This window comes from Neurospora tetraspora, assembly GCF_033439725.1.
Source record: "Neurospora tetraspora strain CBS 560.94 chromosome Unknown B0H65scaffold_1, whole genome shotgun sequence".
Lineage (NCBI taxonomy): Eukaryota > Fungi > Ascomycota > Sordariomycetes > Sordariales > Sordariaceae > Neurospora > Neurospora tetraspora.
This window is the reverse complement of record NW_026944383.1, coordinates 948,414-967,234: the sequence shown is the minus strand read 5'-3', so window position 1 is coordinate 967,234 and position 18,821 is coordinate 948,414. Positions and strand designations below refer to the sequence as shown.

The following is an 18,821-nucleotide window of genomic DNA, read 5'->3' as shown; positions in this document are numbered from 1 at the left end:
CTCAACTCCAGGAACTCCAGGAACACGATCCCGGCCGAATGGGATACTAAGGTGTGGGCGGTTGACGATGCCGTCCGCCTAAATCAGCCGGGGTACAAATGCACCGGGATTCAATACGTAGTAGCAAAAGAGTGTGACATATATAAACAAGCTTTCTCTTCGCGGAAACGGTCAAATATTGCGCTTGTCAAGTCGGAGTACCTCTTTCGATATCAATCCCACCTCTCTGCCCCTTCAAAATGCACACCCCAACCATCCTCTCCCTGGTGCTGCTCACCCTAGCAGGAACCTCCCTGCCCGCCGCCCTCGCCGTCCCCCATCCCCACGCCGCCGCAACAATCAAATGCCCCCTAATCTTCGACGGCCGCATCAAGATTCGCACACAACTAACCGACTTTGACAGCTCCGCCACCTCCCTCTTCAACCCGGACAACGTTAAGGGGTCCAGTCTGAAATGGAGCCAGATCCTCAAGTTCCCCACCGACCCCAAGGACCTGGGGAGGGGAAGCAGTCGCTTTGATAATTGCACTCATAAACCGGTTGAGGTGACGATTACGGATGAGAGTGTTTTCAAGACGCAGTATGGGTTTCGGAGGGCTGGGTTGATTTTTAGTGGGGAGTGAGTATACCTGATGACCTGGTGGTGATGATTTTGGGGGGCAGGGGTATTCAGCCCAGGAACGAGGCTGAGCTCCTTTTATTCCTTAACGTATATTAGTTTCCTAATGGGGAGGGAGAATGTCTGGGGGGATGTTTGGGGGTTGGGGTTTGGGAAGATGGTTGCTGATGTTGAGACTAACGACAACGAAAATAGCACAAATACCGGTAGCCCTGCTTCGAAAGGGGTGAAGACGCTTCATTTTAGTGTCAGGCAGGATGGGAAGAGGGGGTTGAATTTGACGCATGAGTATCTTGTAAGCTTTGGACCTTCCTTTCTTCCCCTTCTCTTTTCCTACATATCTGCCCCTGCTCTATGCTCCTTATCAATGGCGTTTGCCTAACCAATTTATGCTTCTATAGAACGTCTGGCACGAAACCTCCGACTGGTCAGCCAACCAATTCAACTTCCAAGCCGGCACCATCATCGGCCAGGAAGGCAGCCTTCCCAAAAACACGTTCAAGATCATGAGCCGGGAGAACAAGCTGATCTGGTCGACGCCTATTGAGAAGAAGGAGTGGCAGAATTTTGCTATTACGTTGGATTTTAACACAAAGTATGTCTTTTTTCTTCCCGGTTTATCGGTCCTACTCTCCTCTAATGAGGGAAAGTCGCTGACGAGAATACCTACGAAAATACAGCACACTACAAGTCTACTATTCCAAGGGTGATGAGCCTTTGCGCAGTGTTATCAAGCCAGTGCCGAATAATAATGCAGGAGAGGGCCAATATCAGATTGGTATCCTGAAGAAACCTACTGGCACTGAGGATGTGGTGAACTCGGGGTATCAGGAGAGTGGTATTGATGAAGGACAGATTTATGGCGGGATTTTCATTGAGGATAGTGCGGGTGGGTGTATTTCTTTGTAGGTCTTGGAGGGACAGGATGAACAAGTAATAGGGGAGGATGGACGTCCGGGAGAAAATATCGGTTCTGGAGTAGGTATTGCAATGGTAGGGTTTTCATGTCCTTCTATCTCACTCCCAATACTCGGAATACCAAATTACGAGGTCCCATTTCCACAACTTGATGTCCCTGGGGAACCTATAACCATGTAAACATATATAGAGCAAGCAAGTGAGTGGCTCAACAACACAGAACCAACCCCAATCGCATCAAACCATCCCATCATCAACCCGACTCAGAAGACCGATAAGCCGGCACCGAAAAGTTCTCCGGCCCCTCATACACCTGATGCCGAAAGATATCATCCCCCATCATCGGTATACAGTCCGGCGTGACTTTGTACACAGCCGTGTCCGCCGCTTTATCGTTTATCCGGCGCACAATCAACAACGCTGCGCTCCCGTCCGGTTGCTCGGTCCACTTGAAGGATACACCTGGTCCCGTTGTTGCTGAGCTGTTGCTGTTGCTGTTGCTTTGGTTATTATTGTTTCCGGTTCCGTTTCCACCGTACCCGCTACCACCTGGACCAGGACACCACGTCTGTGGGATGCTGGTCAACTGGTGGTTGATGGTCGTGCCCATTGCTTCGCAGTGAACTGGAGTGGCTTCGTGGTAGAAGGTTACGTCGAATTTGTAGCTAGAGTAGGTGGGTTGGGGATTAGCGGATTATCCAATGTGCTGGAAGATATAAGAAGAGAAGGGGAGGGTGAACTAATGAATGAGAAGCGGACTTACAAGTTTCGGTTACTGAGGACCATGGCTGATGCCTCAAAGTTGGTGACGTTAAAGGCCGGGACTTGGTTCAGGTCGTGACCGTCGTCGAGAATGGCAGGGGTAGGGCTTGCATGTGTGGTGACACTGGCGGCGCCCAGGAGGAGGATATATAGGGGTCGGATGTGCATTGTTCCTGGAGAACTTTCGGTAGAGAGGTTCCTTGATAGTAGTCCAAAAAGGTCGTCTGTGAGAGTACCAAGCCTTTGTGAGGTTATACAGGTAGTAAGGTCGAGGAGGGGAGTGGCTCAGAACGAGTGTACCAGGTCGGCGATATGTTCACATTGGAAACCAGGAAGGAACTCGAAGGACTCTTGGGATTCGTCTGTTGATATAGTAGTCGACATCCTCCATAATGACAACCTGAGGGGCGGGACACCGTCACAAGCCGCATCAACTTAATGCCATTGATAGAACTTTCCAAGTACAACTCCGGACAAAACGGAGGAAGGTACAAGCAGGTGAAAGACCGGTATTTTTGGGCCTTTCAGAACTTGATGTTATTTAAACCTCCATGTTACGCAAGACATGTTTGGGCAACGGAGTCTCTGACATTCCAGCTAACTCACTTCCTTTTATAACATCTTTCTGGATACCAAGTGGCCTGAAATAGCTGATACTCGTCGCCTTCTTGATGTGACGGATCCCGCATCCGACACCAGGCTCCGTCACGTCTTCATCTCTTCGGCGTACGACGAGGCTCACAAGGAGTTGAAGCTGTCTCCTGCGCTTTGGGTGTTTCCGGATATAACTGCAACAACGGGTGGCCTGTCTTGCTTTGGTGTTGTACACAGTAGATGTTCCGCGCTGGAAGATGATGCAATCAGCGGGAGGCTTGTGTAAACCCATCTAAGCGCAAAACAAGATGACATACTTCCTCCAAGTTAGTTTTGGGTCAGACCAGATTTTAAAGGAGAGGCTCACGACATTAAGCCGGATTGCTGGGGCATGTCGTCAAACAGGCAACCAGAAATTACCGAGTTCAATCTGAAGCGACATAATTCCATATCAATTCGATCCCAGCCAGGCAGTGTTTGTCAACTCAGGTAAGTTGTCTGTAGTGTAGACCCTCTTGCCGTCCATGTCGTCCTGTTTGGTGCAGCCCAACGACAGAGGGTACACAACATGAGGAAGCCGCAAGTAGCTTTGGCATATTGATTTTGACACGGGTGAATCGTTCGTTGGGCATCCCTTCGACATATAACGCGTTCGGAGTACGATACGATCCAGAATTGTGCTGTTTGTTGGATATTGCAACTTCCATTCCTCGTCTGGAGACTGACCAGGACGGGACCGAACGCAGCATGCAGCCGTTTACACCACATGCAGCGAATCCAAGACTGCAGTCGGTAGGTAGCCTTCAACCCCGCCGTCGCCAACTCAATCAGCACCCAATGGGCGGTCCATGGGTGCCTGGGCTTCGATGGCTTTCACTCTGGCGGACTGAAACACCCAATCCCATTTCCTGTTGGAAAGCGAGATAACCCTCTATCGGTTGTGCATAGCCGTTGCTCTTAAAAGCCTGATCGCTCCCTCATACCATTGAGTTTGAACTCTTCCTGAATTCATTCAACTGACCATCATTCATCCACCCTCCGAGGACGTTGCTCGGGAAAGGTGGGCAGAAGACGGAAATCCGAAAACACCGGAAGACACCGGACGGTTCAGCCCCACTCGTGGTCTGACCTGACCGGCGGGGGGCTCGGACACGGCCACTTCGGGCAGCTCCTGGCAACGCTCAGGTCAACCCGCCAGCAAGCACAGGCCCAGGGGCGACACTGGGGGAGTCAGCTAGCGTCAACCCACCCCCTATTCTGGAACATCACCATTTTCGGATCCTGACTTTCAAAACACCGCCCGCGGGGATCCTGTTCGGTCCAAGATTGGATACCTTCTACCATTCATCTCTCTAAAACCTCAAACGAACATCTCTATCGAGAACCTGAAGTTGCTTTTCAGGGCCTGACGACTACCGTCTCTTCTCCAGATAAGAGAGTGAAGGGGTACGTACAAACCATCTTCCTGAAATTGTCCCCATTCCCATCGCGGCATCGCCCCGCCATGCTCGCGTAACCGCAATCAAAAAAAGGACCTCTGCAGCAGCCTGCCCCTTATCGTTAGGTACATTCAGCATTTGCACATGCTGGCCCAATGCCATTCCCTTCTTTTTTAGTGGCTGCGCCCACAGCGTTTTATTTTTGATTCGCCCTGACGTCTGACCTCCGTGTTCTTGCCAGATCTCATAATCGCAGCCCACCGCAACTTCAAACGCGTTTCCTATCCTCGAACCTATTCTTGCCTCACGCAACACCAACTCTGGCACTCGAAACGCCGTGCGACTCCCTACAACCTCAGTCAACCCGCCCTACACACAGTCACAATGTCGCGAATTCAGATCCCCATAGACATCCTGACGTCTCGCCTCAACATGGGCGAGCGTTTCCAGAACTTCCGTTCGGGCTCGATTGCTAACCGCTTCTCGAACCTGCGCCCTCTCTCCGAGTTCTTCGATCTCAAGCGCCTCTCCAAGCCCGAAAACTTCGCCGAGGCGCAGTCCCGCGTCAACTACAACCTTGGCCACTTCTCCAGCAACTATGCCGTCGTGTTTGTGATGCTCTGCATCTATGCCTTGCTCACCAACCCTTGGCTGCTCTTTGACATCGTCTTCGTTGTTGCCGGCATGTGGTTCATTGGCAAGCTCGATGGCCGTGATCTCGAGATCGGCCAGCACCGCTTCACTACGTCACAGCTGTACACGGGATTGTACGTCGTTGCGATCCCGATCGGTCTTTTCTCTTCGCCCTTCCTCACTGTCATGTGGTTGATTGGCGCCAGCGGCTTGGTCATCATTGGCCATGCTTCGCTTATGGACAAGCCCATCGATGAGGCTTTTTCCGGGGAGGCGGTCTAAATGGTCGGCCGCGAGCTCCCAAATCTGCGCCCCAATGGGGAAGACCATCGAGGCGCGAGCGGGCGCGCAACGGGAGTGATGCTGAGGGTTGGTGGGGTTCTGGGCGTGTGGTGGAGGAACTGGATAGCGATGACGGCGTTGGGGGGTTGGTTTCAAAAGCTTCGGGTAAAAGATTTGCTAGCGATCCCCTTCGGTTCACGGGCATCGACATGGGCAATAAAGACGGTGGTGGCGCGAGGTTACGGGGAAAACAGACCTATGGGGCAGACACGACAGACGATGATTCGGAGGATTCTGCGAGCGATGAGGAGGACAGTGTCCACCTCGAGTCTGCCCTCGCACGAATTCGCCGGGCTCAGGCAAAGGGCAAGGCCGACGTCAAGCTGACAAAGGACGAACTGGCAGCTCTCGAACGGTATCAACGACGTCAGAACGGCGAAGAGCGGAAGAAAAAGGAGAAGCGGATCGCGGTACCGCTAGGTGCTCTTGCCCAAATAGATGCACCTCGGAGCTCCTCTCGTGGGGAACCTTCGCGAACCCCGCGGGAACAGTCACCAGTTCCTCCGGCACGTCTTCCCAGCGGGTCAACAACTACCGCCGAGAGGGAGCAGAGCTCCTCGCCTTTTAATTATTCGTACGTCAAAGACCAACCCGCTGGTACCATTCGGCGTTCTCGAGATTCTCCTTCCTACGGCGACATATCTCCTGGAGCCACGGGCAGTTCTCCCCACCACGATGTTTCGCGGCAAGCTTCTTCAAGCGGAAGCGGAGCTGATCCCTTCCAGTACTTGCATCCCGGTGGTACCACTCGCCCCACTTACACAGGCGACTACAGGAGTCGGACAACAACATCAGACAGACACCGGACGACCAGCGATCTAAGCCCGGGCGACCATTCGGCGGGCGAGGAAGACAAGCACCGGCATTCATCGAGGATCAGCAGTTCCGCCGGGAGGAGCACCAGCCATTATGACCGATCGGAGCGTGCGAGAGAGCGACGGGTCGCTGAGGAGCAAGCCAACGAGATCATTTCTTCTTCGTCTAAGAGGACGTCTGGCGACCCGCCCTCAATCGTCAAGCGGAAGGAGATGTTGACTGGTAGTTCTTCCAAGTCATCATCTTCTTCCAAGCGCAGAAGTCGTGGTTGAGATGGTTACTTGTTTACTTGGGACCTCTGGTTATGAAATTGGTTGCACTCGGACAGGGCAAAACAAAAGAAACAGGGGGGCTGGCTAGCTCGATGTCTTGTGTGTGTGTGTATTGCGTCGATAGATATAGTAGTTTGTGGTTCTTAATATTTATTCTCCTATTCACGCTTCCCTTCCGCTGCCTGTCGAATCTCGTGATGCTTCTTTTCCATCAAATCCATATGTAATGAAATGTGATGCAGAGGACGTAACCGCTGCTCCCTGACAAGCTCAAACCCGCCCAGGACCACCAACAACCAAAAACAAGAAAAGTAGACACGACAAATCAGCCATGTCTCGTACCTCATGTACCACATACCACATACCCAAAAGAGAAGAAACTGGGTCCTCCCGGCCCGCAAAACGCCAAAAACACCCAAACACTAAGAGACATGTCCACCCTTGGTTGTCACTCAAAGCCTTCCTCCTAATCCGATAACATCTTCAAAACGCTCCTCAACCCTTCCTGCCAACTCACCCCCGGCCCTCCCGGCCCAAACACCCCATCCCTCTCCATCGTCCTCTTCTCCCACACCAATCCGTCTCCTCTCCGACCTCTTTCCACGTTCGTCGTGTTAAACCCCCGAGCCATTGCATTCCCCATCATCGCTGCTGCCGCCCCCGCGCCACCACCACTACCACCACCGGAACCACCACCGGAACCACCACCACCAAGAACACCACCAAGCCCAATCCCATCCCTCGCCAACCTCGCCACCTCCCCTACGGCACCCAGCGAGTCGCCAGCCGAGTACTTGGCCGCCAAAGCCAGCAGTCTATCAACGATTTTCGGGAGACGGATGCCCAATTTAGCGAGTAAGCCGGTTAGGGCGCCGCCGGTGATGAGCGGCATGATGGCTAGCATGAAGACTTTCATGGGGTGGCGCTGGGCGTAGTAGGCCAGGTCGCGGAGGAGACGCTTGAGTTTTTTGAGGAGTTTTTTGATTAGGCGGGGGCGGGGGGAGCGTTTGTAGAAGGAGGAGGAGGAGGAGGAGGAGGAGCGGCCTAAGCAGTGGGGGTTAGAATATTGAATGGAAGGAAAAAAGAAAAAAAAAAAAAAAAAAAAAACATTTGGAAAAAGAGGGAGGGAGGGGGAGGGATAAGAAGAACATACGGAACTTGGCAAAGAATGAACTTCGCCTGCCTGAAGAAGAGGAGGATTTAAAGAACGATGGACGTTTCGGAGGCTTTTCTGGTCTGCTGTCACGGTGACTGCTGCGCGGGGTGCCGCCGCCGATGCCGCCGAGAGTGTCGATGAGTCGGCTGCTGTTCCTTCGGGAGAGAGAGAAATAGTCGCGCGGAGCTCCTCCGTCATTGTCGTACCGGTCTGGATCGGAATACCCGGGAGTCTTGGGAGATGAGCGCCGCGGCTTGTTGTCAGAGTCGGAGTCGCTGCCGTATCCCATGCCGTCGAGGTCGTCGTCGTGGCCGAGGAGGAGAGAGGCTAGGAAGCCTACTAAGCCTCCTGCTCCTCCTTCTGATGCTCCTCCTGCTCCTACTCCTACTCCTCCTTGTCTTGCCACTTCATCCCCTCTGTAACTCTCCTGCCTCTCCGCTCTATAACTCTCCTGCCTCCGCCTTCTCCCGCTGCTGTCACTGGCATCTGGAGGAGAAAAGAGGGCTCTTGATGGCGGTGGTGACCGCTCCCGCTCACGTTCACGGTCCCTCTCTCGTTCTCGTTGGCGTTCTAGTTCTCGTTCTCGTTCTCTTTCCCTGGATTCCCGTTCTCGTTCCTTTTCCCGTGTTCTGAGCTCCCGGTCTCGTTCCTTGGTTTCGATTTGTTCCTTGCTTTTTCTGGAGGATGACGACCGATGCGAGGGCTGTGGCCTTTTCGACTTTGATGAACGGCCGGAGAACATGGAACCCTCGCCGAAGAGACCCATGTTGGCGGTTTGGGTTGGGTTTATTTCAATGTGTGTATATGTGGAACGACTTCTCTTGAGCGGGCAGTGTTATACTGCTTTTTTAAATCAAAATATGAATATTATAGCGTTGTTCTCGTCTTGGTCTTCTTCAACCCGGTAGCTGGTAAAGGTTTGATGGTTCGAGAAAAAGATAGGATTGCTTCCACGCAGGTCCGGGCCGTTTAGGTTTCTGGAAGTGGAGGAAAATGGGACTCTCTCCGACCAACAGGAGCGGCTTGACGTGTCCGGGGAAGGGTGGGAAGAATGTTGTGAGCTGAGTTTCCCCTTTCAGGAGCCGAAATCTGCACGGCGATTGACAGCTAACACAGACATATATGTATCCGCTGTTTCTTGAATTGCTGCCGTGGCACGTCTGGAACGCGTTGTCACCACACTTCAAGACTCGACCTTGTGCATGTATAAGTGAACGGTAGGATAAGGTAATGAAACACGGCGAGATTGGCGAGGGGATTGGTTCTCGAAACCTCTCATGCCTTTGCCAGCCCAAACAGTCCGACAATCTCCCACAAGTAATTCAATCCGTTTTCACGTCAGTTTCTCACCGCTGGAAATTCATGAGGCTGGGCTCGCTGGGGCTCGTTCTCGTTGAGGTCTGCGACTGGACGCCAGGACTCGAGACTGGACTTGGGACCGCAGGACCGTCTACCCCTGAAATTGTGACCCTTGTCACAGTTGGGATCTCGGGCTCGGCACCCATGGCACCAACAGCCCTGGCAGAATGAGAGCCCAACATTGGATGGAAATCCGCGAGTGGGGATTAGCGGTCACAACGAAGCGGGGAGCCGGGGACGACCTTTTGGAGAAGCGAGCTATCGACTTTGTCGTGGAGGAGGTTGTTGTTGTTGTTGTTAAGACTTGAGAGAGTGAGTCCGTCTTGGACTGAGGGTTTGATGAATTATTGGTTTGTGATTGGAACTAAGACGACTAGAGTGTGATATCGAACAGTGAAAGCCAAGGCATTATGTGAGATCACGGCTGATTTGGATGCTGTGTCGCAAAATCTCGAAACGACAAGGTCGGGAGAACTTCAACTAAGCGATGTCAACAAACTACTCGAGGGTGGTGGGTGCTTTTCTGGCTCTGGGCGCCAAGGCTCTTCCACCCTCTCCCCATAGGGAGAGGGTAGCAATATTTTGGGACATGAAATAAATCTGGGACAACCAAAATTGTATGGGAATTAACTTCCCATCTCAACAGCAGCATGAAAATTGCCAAAATCGCAATGAAAATTTCCTGGAAGATAATTCTAGCCTAATGCAATGTTCTCCAGCTTGAAGTAATATTCTTGGTCATTGTTTGGTTGAGAAATCGTGAAAGAGTTTGCTGTTCTTATATAAAACGAAATATTGAGGGAAAACGAAATCTTGGGGAAAAACGAGAAAATCGTCATTTCCAAAGTCAGGATTTTTTTTCTCGAGAATGCACTCAATTGGAAGCTGCTTCTCTCTCTTAGACATTCCTACCTTATTTTTCGATGAATTTTTGAAAAACAATTCGTGGTGGAAATGATGGTGTTGGCTTTCCGCTAACAGACTTGTTCGCAATGTGCATACGATTTTGGTTGTCCCAGATTTATTTCATGTCCCAAAATATTGCCACCCTCGAGTAAACTCACTGCAGACGGTGGGGTAGTTTGTACCTGACAAGCCACACGTGGCACTGATACAAACCGTAGAGGTACCTACCGTTGACGCTTTGTTTCGCCGAGTTCCTTTCACTTGCACTCACGGCTTCCACTTTCTTTGCAGAAAATTTTCACTTCCTACCTCTAGGATGCTGCGGTAGGTGCTATGTAACGCTGGTAAATACACAGAGCCGACAGCACATAGTACACATGTACAGCTTGCGTACAAGTAGGTAGGTACGACTTGACCGCGTAAGGCTCCATTACTGCAAGCTCGAGAGTCGAGACTGGTCCTGCCCTGCAGGGGTAGGATGAAAGCGCGGGGCATGGACCTCAGGCTTGGAACTTAACTGAAGCTTCCACTTCTGTGTTGTCATCGCCTGGCTTCCACTCTCGTTAAGTCTTGCAACTTGCAACCCCGCCATCACAACTAAGCTCCCTTATTCTACCACTTCGCCATTTTCCAGAGTATCGATCAAGATGGTGTCGCCTGCAGTCGAAATCAAGAGCCCAGCGGAATGGAGTTCCCTACTGGATGCCACCAACATCGTCGTGGCACAATGTAAGTTCTATTCCTACCCCAGTCGCTCGAGGAAGCGATTCCCCCGTCATGAATCGCATACCCTGGGATATTCAACTTACGGAAGCGTGGAGACGCCCTCTCGCCATGCATTCACGTTTCCTTTACGCACGATCTCTCTCCCTGGTGGTGCCGGTTCGTCAATAACAGCTTGCTGACATGGTTTCCTCCCAGTTTACTCCCCCAGTAACGCGGCCTCGCTGGAAGCTATCCACGTTCTCGAACACCACTCTCAAGATCTCGAAGGACACGGCACGGTCTTAAAGGTCGCAAAGGTCAACGTGGACGAGTTAAAGGCGATCAAGAGCGCCTACAGCATCACCACCCTTCCGACGACTATGCTCTTCCAGAACGGCAAGGAAATCGACAAGGTTGCCGGTGACAATCCTAGGAGGCTGGCGCAACTGGTTGAGAAACTCAAACGCGCAGTTGACTCGGCAAAGACTGAACAGGCAAGCGGGAGCTCCAGCAGCTGGAAGGGTGCCGCACTTCCCCGCGGATATGTGGATGTCACCGATCAGGTTGAGCTCAATCGGTCTGAGCTTTTGAATGTTGACACAGAGACCGGTGGCGTCCGGGTGCTTTTTTCGAGCGAAAAGCCAAGTGCCTTGTCTGGAGGCAAAGGAACCGCCAAGGATTGGGTAGAAAGTGACACCGACGAGCAACTGCTGCTTTTCATGCCCTTCCAGTCTATGCTCAAGTTGCATACTCTCCAGGTTGGTCCTGCCAAAGCTTTGGGTAGAGGTCGAATGAAGCAACTGACATTATCTTACCAGATCACCTCCCTTCCTCCCACTGATGATGACGACGACGAGGCACCCATGAGGCCGAAGACGATCAAGCTTTTTGTCAACAAGCCGCACAATCTCGGGTTCGACGAGGCAGAGGATCTTCAAGCTACGCAAGATATCGAGCTCTCCGAGAGTGATTGGAACAAGGAAGGAACTGCCAGCATTCCTTTGCGTTACGTCCGGTTCCAAAACATTAACAGCTTGGTTCTGTTTGTTGTCAATGGGGACGGTGATAGCGAGAAGGTCAGGATTGATAGGCTGAGGCTCATTGGAGAGTCAGGAGCAGCCAGAGATATGGGCAAACTGGAGAAGATTGGTGATCTTCCGGGCGAGTAGAACAGGGGTGGCCGTACCAGATGAGCGTGGGCAGCCAGAGATATGGGCAAACTGGAGAAGATTGGTGATCTTCCGGGCGAGTAGAACAGGGGTGGTCGTACCAGATGAGCGCCCGGGTGCTCTGACACTTGGACGAGACATGATCTTGCTCTTGCCTTTAGATATCGGGGTGACCGTACCAAAAAAAGAAGCAAAAAAAAGAGAGGCCAAAACAGCAGCCCAAAAAAACATCAAGACATCCTATATCTCATGATGCTGTTCTCTGCGTCGATGTTTTTGGAGAGTGGTGGCGTTTTTGTAGACGAACCCACAGACGCCACAAAAGAATTCCGGGGTGGGCGGAGGGAGAAGTCCGGCTGCGTCGGCAGCCCGCACGGCGTGCAAGTGAGACTTGCGGCGGTGGACATCTCGTTCGGTTTGTTTTGCCCAACTCAATCCCGGGCAAATATCACAAACAAAAGTTTGTATATTGATGACTTCGGCGTTGCCGGGGTGATGCTTTTTTATGTGGCGGTTTAGAGCACTCGGATCCGTATAATCTTTGTCACAGAACGGGCAAAGAAGTCTCTCGTCCTGTGGGCGAGGAGGACGGCCCTCGCGGGCAGCGAGCTTGACTTCATGGTCGTATGACCTCCGTTGGTGTTGGATCAGGGACCACTCATCCGTCCAGCCCTCGTTGCACAAGTCACACCACCACTTCAACTCGCCGTCTTTCGTCTTAGGCGGGACATAGGTCCCATTCTCTTTGGCGATATGGTCATTGCTTAACTTATGGTGTTCGAAGTGGCCATAACTGCCGAAAGGCATATCACAAGTTTCACAATAGAAACGTTTGCTTTCGAGGTTGTCCTGGTACGTCGCAGCCCTTTTGGCTTTCCGCTCCTCGGTCTCGGCGGCCAGGCTATATTTGAGCCGGAGCTCACGATGCTCATCGGGCCGGTTGAGTCTGCGGTCCCAGTACACCTTCTTGTTGTTCGCGTTCTTCTTGGCTGCCATTGCTTGCCATCGTTCGGGGTACATCAGTTTCATTTCATGGTACCTCTCCCGATTTCTTTTAAGATACGCTTGGCGTCGCTCTTCGGCTGACACTTCCAACGCATTGATCTCCACCTCCGCAATGGTAGTGGCATCGGGGTCGCTGGCACTGGGGTTATGCTGGGCATGACTACAAAAATTCACCCCCTCAATGAATGCCGCGTGGGTACACAGGCCGTCGAAGGGCAGGCCTGTATATTCCCACGGGCAGATTTCCGGCAGTCCCAACTGCCCCGGAGACTTTGCCGTGTGGTACGCCCAAAGGGCCGATGTGACCATCGTTTCGATGGTTTTGAACACCGCCCGAACCGCAGACCGGTTGGTGGGGGTGGGGAGAGGCGAGGTACAAAGCAAAGCTTTGTACGTGATTTGGAATCCCTCTTCGACCCAATCCTTACACCGGATAGACAAGTTTCGCAACTTGTTATAGTCTGAGAATCTCGATGCTACCCCAAGCGTAGCATTGGTTGCCGACCCTACATAGATGGCCGGCCGGGCATCCCTCTTCTCCAAGATTCCGTGCCATAGGGAACAAACATGAGCATTGCACAACATCCAGTCCCATATCCAAAGTATAAGTGCGTTTTGCGCAGAGCTATACACCATCGCGGTACTAGAAGAACAGTCTCAGGAAGTCCATGTGCTCACAACAGCACGCTACTGAACGGAAGGGTAGTCAAACACCAGGCCGGTACAAGGACGTGTAATTTCGCACAACCGTGGTTGACCATGAGATCCCTCATAACCAGACATGACGTTCAATCCACAGGACGACACCGGTTCGGTTATAGAGCTGCTCTTAAGAGCAATCTCGCAATTACCAACACGACGCCAATTGTTATTTACACATAACAAGTCATGAAAGTAGCCCCAGATAAAATGTCCGATCTCTTCATCACCATCCAGCCCTAAGGGGTTGTTTCTCGATGGACTGACTGACGAGGAAATCGGCCTGCAATATGATTTATCTAGGCCACGACTGACGCGACGTTTTCACGGAATCTCCCGAGGGAGATGAAAACGAAGCAACACGGGTAATGTTTGAATGAGTCGTGACCGCCGCACGAAGAAAAAAAAAAAGAGAAAAGAGGAAGGAAAAGGAATTCGGTTCGAGGTCTAGATATTCAAAATTTTAGTGGAGCATTCTAAACAGCTTAGTCAGGATGCTTGCTCCACAGTTTTGGGTTTTGAGGTGGGCTCAGCATGTCTAGCCAATTAACATCCTTCCTGCTCTGTGAGATATCGACAGCTGGCAGAACATTCGGCCACTCACCATTCAGTCTTGGCATCTGTTGCGCCGTAGCATTCATTCTGCGGTCAGCCAATGTCACAAGTCCGAGTCGACTTCTAGAATGTTGACGCCGTGCCGTACCAGACCTCCAGCACCAACCGACCACACACTGTCAGCGCCGCTTCCAACTACCTACCCACTTCCACCACTGAAGCTTCGGATGCTTCAATATCGTTGGCGGGAATTGGAGTCGTGGTGATGCCTCCTGTCTTGTGCGACCCCTCCTCGGCCTCGAGTCCTTCGTTCTTCACAGCCAGGCACTCCAGGTCCTTGGGCCTCTGGGGCCCCGACAAGCCTGACCAAGCGGAAGCTGAAGTCTTGATTGCTCACATATGGGATAGTATGTTACAGCGCAAAGCGACGGACCACATCTCGGGCTCCATTGCTATTTTCCTCGCCTACTGTCTTTGAAACTACACATGGGGCATTGCTCCGTATAGAGTGGCATCGTTTGCGCTCTAATGTCCCAGCCGAGCATGTGTGGACGGTGTGCTCGTTCCGCCCAGCATAACATCGTCTCTCAGCTAACACATATTGTCGCCCACGCCCCGAGCCTCCAAGTCGCCGGTTGATATGAGGAAAGATTATGCGAAACAAGCATGCGAGGATCCATCGGCACACCAGCGTTTGGCCATCGCATAACCGTAATGACTGATCGTCGTCTCCCACATCGTCTCGTGTGCGTGGGGTGCGCGGTCTTCCAAGTTGAGACTGGAGTCTGTCGTCGCTGAACTCAAGCCAGCTACGAGCTGATCCATGGATCCCGGTGTTACCCTTCGGATGTCCTACGAATCCGTAACAACGTCCACAATGTATTGGATATTGAGCACAGCGCAAAGCGAAAGAGGCGTTCATATCGGAATTGACGCATGCTATACGATATTCCGAATACACAATGGCATATTTGCCGCAACTAGTTCCTACGCCTCGTCGGTTTCTACTCCATCAAGTACTCCAGCCCGGAATCAGCACTAACAACTGTGCCTGTCATCTTCTCCATGGCTGGGACCCGGAAGCCGGAACTTGCTTTCTCAAAAACTTTTCGAGCCTGGCTGTCTAGTTTGAAGCCATCTGCAAAACCTGCGCAATGATTATGTAAAAGTCATTCGCTAGACTACTGAGCTATAAGCTCTAGCAGCCAACTTGAAGTAAACCCCCGCTTCCCTCTACCTACGTCGTCTCATCGATACACTACGTACGCGTCCGGTCCAGCCGCTTGACCCCTACCCCTCGGTTCCAACACCACCGCGTAAACTGCAACTCTGTTTCGACGGCACGTTACCATGGCTCCAAGATCGGTGGTAAATACTAATGAATTGAAACGCTGCAGGCATAGAAGGCGGTCCGCTATATGCTAAGAATAGCTCATACCAGTCCCTAGTCATGTATCATCCGTCTGCTTGTCCACTATGTACTAACTAACCCAGTATTTCTTCTGAATCGAGTCCCCTTACAGGCAAGTTCGCAATCACCTGTTTACCACCACGCTGTCAAAGGACCCCTCCAGTACGGGGTACCCTTTCATCCCGCTTCTAGGTCACCGGGACCCGTCCGAACGGCAACAGTTTCGACCCCAATGGCCAGAGCAGACAAGCTGCCTCTTGCAGGTATGGATATCGTGGATCCCTAACGGCAACCGGCGGTCGTCAGACGATTCTTGAATCACCTCCCGTCATGTTGGTGCCTGTTCCAGGTAGTCCACGGCCAGTCTAGTGTTAGAGCGTCCTCATTGCCGAAGGTCTCGCCTCTCCATCCTAATGTGCTTGCTCCAGTCAAGGGCACGCCTTACCGTGTAGAGCAACTCGCATAGCCAGGTCTCCTAGCGTTGGGCAAGTCCTGCTCTTCCTTGTTCCTGACAAATTTCCTAAAACGTTCGCGCACTCGGATGTTGGCTTACCTGGCACGCCTAGTTAGCTTAAATTGTCTCAAGACTGACGGTCAGTTCGTCACTGAAAATGGCTTGTCAAGTGACGGGAGCTGAAGCTCACAGATACGGGGCGAGTCCAAACCTTAGATCATACATGTATCTGATCCTTCAACGCATCTTTACACTCGTATCGACTTTCTCTTTCCTCCTAGCCACTTGACCATATCAAGATTAGATGACGTGATACAAAGCCCTTGTTTACGGCTTGTGACTTTCTTGATTCGCTGTTTTTAGGGCTAGTCATTGACTAGGAGATATAAGAGTTCCACGTCTTTGACACCTTATTGTGGTAATTCCCCTCGCTATCCAGGGCCACGCTGTCGTGGCCAGTTCGTCAGCCTGTTAATAAACGGTGGTACAGACTTGATCGGAACACATCGAAAACGACATTTAAGACCTTTCCGCTTCTCGAGTTACTCATCCATTTCGAGTGCCAGTACGAATACCTGCGGTGAAAGATCGTGGAGGGCGTGACCAAGCGATATCTGTCCAGGACAGTTCAGGAGCGACAACACTATCACCATTCCGCAAGACCGAATATTCTACGACGAATCCTGTGGGTTCCGTTTATCTTCCAAGTGAAGGCCGTGGGAAATCGGCAGCGACATATCAGCACGATACGAATAAAGAGCACTCACAATGCACTATGATCATTACGGCGTCCATCAGTGCTGCCCAGTCAACTCGATGGAGAAGTTTACCAACTTCCAACGGCTACCGGCCGAGCTGCGAAACATCATATGGGAGTTTTCTTTGCCAGAACCACGGGTTTATGAGGTTTTAGATGCACCAAACTCGAAACAAAAGACCCCTCCCCATGAAGGTTTGATGTTTGCCAACATCCATCCAGAACCTCCGCCAGCCTTAGCGGCCGTGTGCCGTGAGAGTCGATCTTTTGTTCTTCACAACTACAAGGCTCTAACATTGGGGAGGACAACCAAATACGTCGACCTGTCTCGAGACGTTCTCCTTCTTGAGCCATACCTACTCGTTAAGAGGCTTCACCGCACTCTCCATTTCATGAGCCAAATTCCGCTACTTCGAGACAACATCAACCGCCTCGCGCTCGGAACATCCTATGGCATCTACACGGGCATCTGCCACCCAGTGCTGAGCTGGAAGGTATCCAAGACCAACATGGGAAAGTTGCTTACCAACCTGGCCAAATTCCCACGACTCAAGGTCCTCATTTTCATCGTTCACCAGGAGTTCCAGTTCGAGTTCGACTTCCGATTCCCCGGCACCATGACCCCTATCCCGAACCATCCGCTCCAACACTCCGTTTCGACCACGTTGCAACCTCTCTTCACGACCGGGCCCAGCGCCACTGGATTTCCATCCCCCATCAGCAGCGGTAGTAGCAGTATCATTTCACCGTCGAGGTCTTCATCAAGCAATCCCATCCCGACGCTCGCAGAACCAGCCAGCAATGGTCTCCATTTTGATTCCACCATCAGCAATAGCATCAGCAGCAACAAGAACACCATCGCAAACCGTAGTGGCCTCTACACACCACCATACTCGTCACCGTTACCATTCCCGTCTATCCAACCGCCGCCGTCGCCGTATCCTGTATCCTCTCTACAGCATCCCCACTTACCACCACCACTCCTCCCTCTCCCTTTACTCCTCCTCCAACAACAACAACAACAACAACACCAACCGCCTCCTCAACCACAACGACCCCAACTAGTCCACCAAGCCTACCGCTTCAAATTCGACATCGAAGCCAACATCAACCACGCCCCTCGACGCCCGCACCTCAACGAGCTGCTTTACTACCCGCTTGATATAGAGGTAGAGGACAAGGAAGATGATGGTGATGATGGGGAGAATTTTGATTATTACAATTTTAGTAGCGGGGGCGGTACCTCTAGCAACAACAACAATCCAGGATGGACAAACAACAACAACAACAACAACAACAACAATCCAGGATGGACAAACAACAACAACAACAACAACAACAACAACAACAACAACAACAACAACAACAACAACAACATTGGCAACAACAACAACATTGGCAACAACTACGACGAAGACGTTACAGGAGACGTAAGAATAGGAGGAGGAGGAGGAGGAGGAGGTAGTGGCGGTTCCGGAACCGGAGGCGGCGAGTGGTCCGGCCCCTGGCCGACCAACGACGACTGGCGACGATTCCGACGACGGTTCCAAAAGGCGGTTAGGCAGAGTTTGGAGGTTATGGAGAGGAATAGACTTGCTTGTTTGGCGGCGGCTGCTGCTGCTGCTGCGGCTGCTGAGGCTGCTGAATTAGAAAATGGAGGAGATGGACGACAATCCGGCAAGGGTTTAAAAGGAACTAGTAATAGCGGACGGGGAAAGAGGTCTGGAAAGGGGACGACGGTAAAAGCCCAGGAGAAAATCGTCGGCGGCCGTGCCAGTAGGGAGGCAGAATGGGAATGGGAGAGGCAGTGGGAAAGGGAAAGGGATCCGTTGCTGCGGGGAGGATTGGGGGGAAGGATAGTAGGGAAGCATGCTACTAGGATTCGAGTACCGGCTATTAAGGGGGCCAGTTTGCTTTGGAGGTATACAAGGGGCGGGTATGTGTGACTGTTGTGACTGTTGTGTTGGGTAGCGTGGATAGAGGGGAGTTGTGTTTGACGTGAGCTGGGATCAATGGGAGGTAACGGCCGTTGGATCGACAGCCGAGGAGGTCTTTCCTCTCTACACTAGTACGGCGTTTGCTGGTTTTGTTTACGGGGTATCTTTTGCTCGTTGTTGTTTATGATATTCATTAGAGGATAGGAGTATATGTTGACGGGTTGAAATTGGCGAGAGCAATGGTTTTACATAGACTGGTTGGTGTATGCAGTGCGCAGCTCATTTAAGACGGCTAGTTCTCCAGGTTTCGCAC

The 18,821-nt window shown here is 51.9% G+C and overlaps 8 protein-coding genes across 8 annotated transcripts; 5 read left to right on the top strand and 3 right to left on the bottom strand.

Moving 5' to 3' along the window:
* Nucleotides 1-34: 34 nt before the first annotated feature.
* B0H65DRAFT_9006 (uncharacterized protein) lies at nt 35-1,659 on the top strand. Its single transcript, XM_062831540.1, has 4 exons — nt 35-619; nt 815-914; nt 1,021-1,214; nt 1,300-1,659. Exons 1-4 carry the CDS (start codon nt 240-242, stop codon nt 1,526-1,528), a joined length of 903 nt encoding a protein of 300 aa, XP_062685724.1. The 5' UTR covers nt 35-239; the 3' UTR covers nt 1,529-1,659.
* On the bottom strand, nt 1,560-2,886 carry B0H65DRAFT_9072 (uncharacterized protein). The gene is made up of 2 exons (XM_062831552.1): nt 2,301-2,886; nt 1,560-2,202 (listed from the first exon to the last, which is right to left on the bottom strand). Exons 1-2 carry the CDS (start codon nt 2,465-2,467, stop codon nt 1,791-1,793), a joined length of 579 nt encoding a protein of 192 aa, XP_062685723.1. The 5' UTR covers nt 2,468-2,886; the 3' UTR covers nt 1,560-1,790.
* A 1,830-nt stretch (nt 2,887-4,716) lies between these two features.
* Nucleotides 4,717-5,247, top strand: B0H65DRAFT_417639 (prenylated rab acceptor 1; the record flags this gene model as incomplete). The annotated part of the gene is made up of 1 exon (XM_062824101.1): nt 4,717-5,247. The coding sequence occupies one exon, from the start codon at nt 4,717-4,719 to the stop codon at nt 5,245-5,247; it is 531 nt and encodes a 176-aa protein (XP_062685722.1).
* Nucleotides 5,248-5,351: 104 nt separating this feature from the next.
* On the top strand, nt 5,352-6,628 carry B0H65DRAFT_8982 (uncharacterized protein). The gene has a single exon (XM_062831537.1). It carries the CDS (start codon nt 5,457-5,459, stop codon nt 6,393-6,395), a length of 939 nt encoding a protein of 312 aa, XP_062685721.1. The 5' UTR covers nt 5,352-5,456; the 3' UTR covers nt 6,396-6,628.
* B0H65DRAFT_8981 (uncharacterized protein) lies at nt 6,629-8,549 on the bottom strand. The gene is made up of 2 exons (XM_062831536.1): nt 7,549-8,549; nt 6,629-7,439 (listed from the first exon to the last, which is right to left on the bottom strand). The coding sequence occupies exons 1-2, from the start codon at nt 8,315-8,317 to the stop codon at nt 6,862-6,864; spliced, it is 1,347 nt and encodes a 448-aa protein (XP_062685720.1). The 5' UTR covers nt 8,318-8,549; the 3' UTR covers nt 6,629-6,861.
* A 1,914-nt stretch (nt 8,550-10,463) lies between these two features.
* B0H65DRAFT_504450 (PITH domain-containing protein) lies at nt 10,464-11,690 on the top strand (the record flags this gene model as incomplete). The annotated part of the gene is made up of 3 exons (XM_062827916.1): nt 10,464-10,545; nt 10,738-11,279; nt 11,340-11,690. The coding sequence occupies 3 exons, from the start codon at nt 10,464-10,466 to the stop codon at nt 11,688-11,690; spliced, it is 975 nt and encodes a 324-aa protein (XP_062685719.1).
* Nucleotides 11,647-13,510, bottom strand: B0H65DRAFT_8933 (uncharacterized protein). Its single transcript, XM_062831532.1, has one exon. The coding sequence runs from the start codon at nt 13,329-13,331 to the stop codon at nt 11,931-11,933; it is 1,401 nt and encodes a 466-aa protein (XP_062685718.1). The 5' UTR covers nt 13,332-13,510; the 3' UTR covers nt 11,647-11,930.
* Nucleotides 13,511-16,582: 3,072 nt separating this feature from the next.
* On the top strand, nt 16,583-18,517 carry B0H65DRAFT_418135 (uncharacterized protein; the record flags this gene model as incomplete). Its single annotated transcript, XM_062824127.1, has 1 exon — nt 16,583-18,517. One exon carries the CDS (start codon nt 16,583-16,585, stop codon nt 18,515-18,517), a length of 1,935 nt encoding a protein of 644 aa, XP_062685717.1.
* Between the last annotated feature and the right edge of the window lie 304 nt (nt 18,518-18,821).

Excerpts from the sequence above, each read along its gene's own strand:
- B0H65DRAFT_8981 (XM_062831536.1), bottom strand. The coding sequence starts at position 8,317 with ATGGGTCTCTTCGGCGAGGGTTCCATGTTCTCCGGCCGTTCATCAAAG. Across the intron at positions 7,440-7,548 it reads TTCATTCTTTGCCAAGTTCC|GCCGCTCCTCCTCCTCCTCC; the intron begins GTATGTTCTTCT and ends CCCACTGCTTAG.
- B0H65DRAFT_8933 (XM_062831532.1), bottom strand. The coding sequence starts at position 13,331 with ATGGTGTATAGCTCTGCGCAAAACGCACTTATACTTTGGATATGGGAC.
- B0H65DRAFT_8982 (XM_062831537.1), top strand. The coding sequence starts at position 5,457 with ATGGGCAATAAAGACGGTGGTGGCGCGAGGTTACGGGGAAAACAGACC.
- B0H65DRAFT_9072 (XM_062831552.1), bottom strand. The coding sequence starts at position 2,467 with ATGCACATCCGACCCCTATATATCCTCCTCCTGGGCGCCGCCAGTGTC. Across the intron at positions 2,203-2,300 it reads GTCCTCAGTAACCGAAACTT|CTACAAATTCGACGTAACCT; the intron begins GTAAGTCCGCTT and ends CACCTACTCTAG.
- B0H65DRAFT_9006 (XM_062831540.1), top strand. The coding sequence starts at position 240 with ATGCACACCCCAACCATCCTCTCCCTGGTGCTGCTCACCCTAGCAGGA. Across the intron at positions 915-1,020 it reads ATTTGACGCATGAGTATCTT|AACGTCTGGCACGAAACCTC; the intron begins GTAAGCTTTGGA and ends ATGCTTCTATAG. Across the intron at positions 1,215-1,299 it reads ACGTTGGATTTTAACACAAA|CACACTACAAGTCTACTATT; the intron begins GTATGTCTTTTT and ends ACGAAAATACAG.